Below are 7,587 nucleotides of genomic sequence, written 5' to 3'. Positions count from 1 at the left end.
AGGAGAGGGGCTTACGTCTGGGTCATCTTCATTAGGAACCAAACGGAAAAAAATTGACTGAAACTATGAGGGATTATGCCTGAACATACCCAATAAGAAACTCTATTTTTCTTCTTCTAATGAATACAACCATGGGTTCCTTGTTTTGGGGGGAGTGGGGTGTGGGGGTTGGTTGGTATGACCTTTGACACCCTCCCCCTTTTGTTCCCTATTGCGTCAGCATCAGAGTAGAGGAGAGAGGAGCGTGGGGAGCGTAGTGGGTCCAGGGTGGTGCCCTGTCCCTCTCTGAGGGAGGCGGTGAGTGCGTCTATCCCTTTACTGCGTCATCGATGCACAATCACACGACAGGATGCGAAAGCTCCGCTGTGGGGACCAAGGGGCCGGCCCTCCCACTCCAGGTATATAAGGGTCACTCCTGCACCTTCAGGAGAAGTTTCCCTCTGTGTGTTCAGCCTGTACGCCCTCTACTGTTTCCTACACTACTCCTCTTCTCCTCTACTGCTCTCCGACTGTTGAGCTCAGCCTGTGTGGACTGACTGAAGGTAAGAGAACTTTGCGTGGCTATTTATTTTTCTAATTTGTCTGCTGTGAGTTCGCTGTGGTTATCGGTAAATAAGCTTAATGGACACTTGGAGCACGGTACTAATTCCATGTAACAATGGGTTCTCTACAATTGAAGTACTGGGTTTAAGTTCAGGTCAATGAGTGGAATAATTAGATTGGGTTCCAGTCAATTATGTGAGGATGTAATTGTGTTTTTCATATGAAATCTGTCTTGAATTAATTTATTGACGTTCATTCACTGTACATACAGTTTGAGAATTGATGGTGTACTGACTCCTGTTTAATATCTGGTGTATTATCGCTGCTGGAGATGCTTTACTTCTGATTGACGTCCCTCTAGATTTGTTTTAATTCTATACAACCCAGAGAGTTCTTGTTTGTTGAATCTACATGAATTATTCACTAGTCCGTTGGTGGTGTGGTGGTGTGAAATCACAGACTCCTTCACCCTGGAGAGTACTTTTCCATGGCTCTTTAAACAGAGAAGAGTCTGTTTTGTTCTGCTCTGAGGCATCTTGAGGTAGAAAAGTAAATTCTCCTGACTGGAAGCTGAAGAAGCATAATTGTGTTGGTCCTTTCCTCCAGGATTATATTTCGACAGGAAAGACTAATCCATCAGTACTACTACCCCACAACTTAGATGGATGGTCAATCCATATTGAGTGGGAAAGGGCACTTTGTTTTAACAAAATGTATTGTTTTGGACAATTTCCTTCTACCCCTGTGCTGAGTAATGCAACAAAAAGGTTTCAGTTGTGTCATGAGAAAAATATCACAAGGTATTCCATATGCTGGCATTGTTACCGTTTTACATGAAAATTAGATAGAGAGAGATGGATGGAACATCAGAAAAGATTAGCATTAAAAGAGAACATTAACACCTCTGCATAGATCTGTATTAAATGTGAATCTCTCTCTCTGTGCCTCCTCCCTCAGCAATGAATGCAGTTATCTGTGTATGTGTACTGCTGTCTGCGCTCTCTGGCAGCAGTTTGGGGCGCCCGTCGCACTCGCAGGATGAGGGCAAGCCTGAGCCCCCCCAGCTCGACAGCGTTATGTCTCCCCAACACACACGCCACACCCGCTCAGCGCCCCCCAGTGGACAGCTCACCCCCTTCTCCAAACCGGCAGAGGACGAGGCAGAGGACAGCCGCACCAATCTGCGTGAACTACTGGCAAGATTGGTATCCAGGAAAGGTAAGACGTAAGATCTGTTAAACGTTTGTTAATTAAAGTAAAATAGAACATTGTTAAAGGTGAATAAATGTCATATTCTAGGATTGTATGTTATCACAATCCCAGTATCCCTCACTCATGAACTAAGTCACCAATTCTATTAAGTCATCTATTAAGGCACCTTATTCTCTATGTAGTGCACTACTTTGAACAGGGCACATAGGGCTCTGATCAAAAGTAGTGCACAGGACAGTGACATTGTATGGGTTTTGGATTGGCATCATCTCCACTCTGATAGCTTTCCCATCTCTATAGTTAAAAACACTTTTCCTCTGAGAGGGAAGAGAAGTCCCACAGTAGGAGACAGACAGCCAGGGAGGAGATAGTCGATAGAGGGAATTATCCAGACTGAGAGGAGACCTTCCCTCCAGTGGTTTTCATCATGTAACAGAGATGAAAAAACATGACATCGTTAGAGAAAGAAAGCCTCCCCCCATCCTTCCTCTCTCTCCGTGCTTCCTCCTCTGTCATCATCCATCTCTCTGGCTGTTGTCACAATCTACTGATGGCTTTGTCACGCTGCTGTTGTCCTGCCCTGCTCTGCTCAAACTGGAGTTTTTGAGTTTTATAAAGAATCAAATTAATTGCTATATATTGCCATTTTTAAAGGACCTCCACAAAAGTTGAGTGTGGGTTAATGCGGTTTGTAGATGATATCATTAACTAGTCTGAAGAGTGCCAGAACATTTACACACATATAAGAATAAACATTTACAAACAGAGAAGTAAATGCCAAAGCATGGAACAGTCAGTATCTCCAGTGGATTGCTAATGACTGACCGGCATCAGTCCCTGGGATGATGCTGAGCGGATGTTGCTGAATGGTTCCATTAGATAGCTAGCTGACGCTGATTTAGTCAATTAACAAGTGTTACTTTGTTTCAATCCAATAGGTCTTCCCTGAACCCTGAAACAAAAAATGGTTAAGAAACACTGTCTTAGTCAGCCATACGTAACATGTATCATCAATACACTTTCCATGTTATGTTCTGATCCAACATATCAAGAAGTTGTGTTATCATGATCCTGATCAGTCAGAAGGACGGGATGCATTCCAGGAATAATTATATTATATTCTTTCATCTAATGATAATCATTTTAAACCAACAGAAAGACTCCAGTGCCCGATATAGTACAGATGATGTGATGTCTGTCTCTGTTCCAGACATAGAGATATACATTATACCCATATACATTAGAATATATATACATTAGAATATATATATACAGTTGAAGTCGGAGGTTTACATACACTTAGGTTGGAGTCATTAAAACTTGTTTTTCAACAACTCCACAAATTTCTGGTTAACAAACTATAGTTTTGGCAAGTCGGTTAGGACATCTACTTTGTGCATGACACAAGTCATTTTTCCAACAATTGTTTACAGACAGATTATTTCACTTATAATTCACTGTATCACAATTCCAGTGGGTCAGAAGTTTACATACACTAAGTTGACTGTGCCTTTAAACAGCTTGGAAAATTCCAGAAAATGATGTCATGGCTTTAGAAGCTTCTGATAGCCTAGTTGACATCATTTGAGTCAACTGGAGACCTCCACAAGTCTGGTTCATCCTTGGGAGCAATTTCCAAATGCCTGAAGGTACCACGTTTATCTGTACAAACAATAGTACGCAAGTATAAACACCATGGGACCATGCAGTCATCATACCGCTCAGGAAGGAGATGCGTTCTGTTTCCTAGAGATAAACGTACTTTGGTGTGAAAAGTGCAAATCAATCCCAGAACAACAGCAAAGGACCTTGTGAAGATGCTGGAGGAAACAGGTACAAAGTATCTACAGTGGGGAAAAAAAGTATTTAGTCAGCCACCAATTGTGCAATTTCTCCCACTTAAAAAGATGAGAGAGGCCTGTAATTTTCATCATAGGTACACGTCAACTATGACAGACAAAATGAGAAAAAAAATCCAGAAAATCACATTGTAGGATTTTTAATGAATTTATTTGCAAATTATGGTGGAAAATAAGTATTTGGTCAATAACAAAAGTTTCTCAATACTTTGTTATATACCCTTTGTTGGCAATGACACAGGTCAAACGTTTTCTGTAAGTCTTCACAAGGTTTTCACACACTGTTGCTGGTATTTTGGCCCATTCCTCCATGCAGATCTCCTCTAGAGCAGTGATGTTTTGGGGCTGTCGCTGGGCAACACGGACTTTCAACTCCCTCCAAAGATTTTCTATGGGGTTGAGATCTGGAGACTGGCTAGGCCACTCCAGGACCTTGAAATGCTTCTTACGAAGCCACTCCTTCGTTGCCCGGGCGGTGTGTTTGGGATCATTGTCATGCTGAAAGACCCAGCCACGTTTCATCTTCAATGCCCTTGCTGATGGAAGGAGGTTTTCACTCAAAATCTCACGATACATGGCCCCATTCATTCTTTCCTTTACACGGATCAGTCGTCCTGGTCCCTTTGCAGAAAAACAGCCCCAAAGCATGATGTTTCCACCCCCATGCTTCACAGTAGGTATGGTGTTCTTTGGATGCAACTCTGCATTCTTTGTCCTCCAAACACGACGAGTTGAGTTTTTACCAAAAAGTTATATTTTGGTTTCATCTGACCATATGACATTCTCCCAATCCTCTTCTGGATCATCCAAATGCACTCTAGCAAACTTCAGACGGGCCTGGACATGTACTGGCTTAAGCAGGGGGACACGTCTGGCACTGCAGGATTTGAGTCCCTGGCGGCGTAGTGTGTTACTGATGGTAGGCTTTGTTACTTTGGTCCCAGCTCTCTGCAGGTCATTCACTAGGTCCCCCCGTGTGGTTCCGGGATTTTTGCTCACCGTTCTTGTGATCATTTTGACCCCACGGGGTGAGATCTTGCGTGGAGCCCCAGATCGAGGGAGATTATCAGTGGTCTTGTATGTCTTCCATTTCCTAATAATTGCTCCCACAGTTGATTTCTTCAAACCAAGCTGCTTACCTATTGCAGATTCAGTCTTCCCAGCCTGGTGCAGGTCTACACTTTTGTTTCTGGTGTCCTTTGACAGCTCTTTGGTCTTGGCCATAGTGGAGTTTGGAGTGTGACTGTTTGAGGTTGTGGACAGGTGTCTTTTATACTGATAACAAGTTCAAACAGGTGCCATTAATACAGGTAACGAGTGGAGGACAGAGGAGCCTCTTAGAGAAGAAGTTACAGGTCTGTGAGAGCCAGAAATCTTGCTTGTTTGTAGGTGACCAAATACTTATTTTCCACCATAATTTGCAAATACATTCATAAAAAATCCTACAATGTGATTTTCTGGAATTTTTTTCCTCAATTTGTCTGTCATAGTTGACGTGTACCTATGATGAAAAGTACAGGCCTCTCTCATCTTTTTAAGTGGGAGAACTTGCACAATTGGTGGCTGACTAAATACTTTTTTCCCCCACTGTATATCCACAGTAAAACGAGTCCTATATCGACATAACCTGAAAGGCCGCTCAGCAAGGAAGAAGCCACTGCTCCAAAACCACCATAAAAAAGCCAGACTACGGTTTGCAACTGCACATAGGGACAAAGATCGTACTTTTTGGAGAAATGTCCTCTGGTCTGATGAAACAAAAATAGAACTGTTTGGCCATAATGACCATCGTTATGTTTGGAGGAAAAAGGGGGTCCTTGCAAGCCGAAGAACACCATCCCAACCGTGAAGCACGGGGGTGGCAGCATCATACTGTTGGGGTGCTTTGCTGCAGGAGGGACTGGTGCACTTCACAAAATAGATGGCATCATGAGGAAGGACAATTATGTGGATATATTGAAGCAACATCTCAAGACATCAGTCAGGAAGTTAAAGCTTGGTCGCAAATGGGTCTTCCAAATGGACAATGACCCCAAGCATACTTCCAAAGTTGTTGCAAAATGGCTTAAGGACAACAAAATCAAGGTATTGGAGTGGCCATCACAAAGCCCTGACCTCAATCCTATAGAAAATGTGTGGGCAGAACTGAAAAAGCGTGTGTGAGCAAGGAGGCCTACAAACCTGATTCAGTTACACCAGCTCTGTCAGGAGGAATGGGCCAAAATTCACCAAACTTATTGTGGGAAGCTTGTGGAAGGCTACCCGCAACGTTTGACCCAAGTTACACAATTTAAAGGCAATGCTACCAAATACTAATTGAGTGTATGTAAACTTCTGACCCACTGGGAATGTGATGAAAGAAATAAAAGCTGAAATAAATAATTCTCGCTACTATTATTCTGACATTTCACATTCTTAAAATAAAGTGGTGATCCTAACTAACCTAAGACAGGGAATTTTTACTAGGATTAAATGTCAGGAATTGTGAAAAACTGAGTTTTTAAATGTATTTGGCTATGGTGTTGTAAACTTCCGACTCCAACTGTACATTATAATATATACACACACACACACACACACACACACACATTAGAATATATATATATATATATATATACACACACAGAATAAATATATATATTATACCCATATACATTAGAATATTTATATTATACACATAAATTACATTAGAATATAATGTTCTGTATTTAAAGGGGCAATCTGGGATTCAAACAATGCAAAACCGCCACTTCTTTGGTAAACAGCTGAGGGATTGGGCTGGAGAAATGTAACCACTCAAATTCTCTGGTTCCAGGATCATTCCAGAGGAGCTCGTCCCTGAGCAGCAGAGCCAGCGGTCCGGGTCCCAGCCACAAGATAAAGGACAGAGACTACCTGGGCTGGATGGACTTCGGACGCCGCAGTGCAGAGGAGTACGAGGAATACTCCTCATAGAAACAGATGCACCACTACTAAATTCATCTCAATTATCAGAATGTCATCATTGGAAAACAAAAAATCATTGTCCCCAAAAGCTATATTTATTATGACGTATTTGATGTAAATGTGTTTGTAAAACTGATATGAAGCAATATATATATACAGTACGTATACAGATTTTTGAAGAAAACAAACAAAAGTTTCATGCTTTTCTTACATGTACCCTACACAAAGACCGATGTCCTTTAAAACAGAGAGAGATCTAATCAGACAGATTTTGTAGTAGAATAAACCAAGCCTGAATAATACACACACATCCTTTTCCATAGTGTTTCCAAACACTAAGGCCTTGGGTTCATTTTAGTCCTAAGTGCCATGCCGTTTAGTGTATTCAGTGGGCTCACGGCTTGCTCTATTTGTCACTTACAAATAATGTTAGATAACAGCTCATCTGACTCATATTTGCTCTCCTATTATGCTGGATCACAGTTGCCACACATTGTTTACAGCTCTAGTCATCACTGCAGCAAGATCTTCCTCTTAATGCAGAAGGTACAGAGAGGTTAGACAGTGAGAGACTACAGTGGGTGTATTAGCAGCACTTAATGAAATTTAGGTCTGAAAGTTATACCTCCCTGAGCATATTGTCTTCTTATAGACCCACTGTACCTACAGCAGCCGAGCACATCACTCTGACTGCATTAAAGAGCAAGAGCATTTTTCTTAACGAGCCGTCCTCCAAAATCTACTTTTTCAGACACACGGCCTTAGGGGGTGATTGTAGCGGCAATAACAGAGGCAATATCACATCTCAGTCACTAAATAGAAAAACCAGAACACAGAGGAGACAAATAAAGCTTGGGTTTTTACATCAGACAACGCACGCAGCTTAACAAATATTGGATGGAGTACCACTTGGGTGTACTGGAGAGACAATGGCATGGCTTGGATTGCACTGTTGTGAGCATAAAGCTTGGCTAGAGCTGCACTAATGCTAGCACAGGTGTCCCTCAATGAGCTGATTTAATTATCT

General features: G+C 42.0%; 1 protein-coding gene across 1 annotated transcript; it reads left to right on the top strand.

Annotated features, from left to right (window-relative positions):
- Window positions 1-267: 267 nt before the first annotated feature.
- On the top strand, window positions 268-6,864 carry ccka (cholecystokinin a). Its single transcript, XM_041851826.2, has 3 exons — window positions 268-542; window positions 1,501-1,761; window positions 6,430-6,864. Exons 2-3 carry the CDS (start codon window positions 1,503-1,505, stop codon window positions 6,567-6,569), a joined length of 399 nt encoding a protein of 132 aa, XP_041707760.2. The 5' UTR covers window positions 268-542; window positions 1,501-1,502; the 3' UTR covers window positions 6,570-6,864.
- Window positions 6,865-7,587: the final 723 nt, after the last annotated feature.

The sequence above is a fragment of the Coregonus clupeaformis genome, chromosome 17, assembly GCF_020615455.1.
Source record: "Coregonus clupeaformis isolate EN_2021a chromosome 17, ASM2061545v1, whole genome shotgun sequence".
Taxonomy (NCBI): domain Eukaryota; kingdom Metazoa; phylum Chordata; class Actinopteri; order Salmoniformes; family Salmonidae; genus Coregonus; species Coregonus clupeaformis.
The sequence above is the reverse complement of the archived record's forward strand: the minus strand, read 5'-3'. Positions and strand labels throughout refer to the sequence as shown.

Bases quoted from the DNA above. Each gene is read 5' to 3' on its own strand.
- ccka (XM_041851826.2), top strand. From the start codon at position 1,503: ATGAATGCAGTTATCTGTGTATGTGTACTGCTGTCTGCGCTCTCTGGC. The intron at 1,762-6,429 runs GTAAGACGTAAG...CTCTGGTTCCAG, and splicing joins AAGATTGGTATCCAGGAAAG to GATCATTCCAGAGGAGCTCG.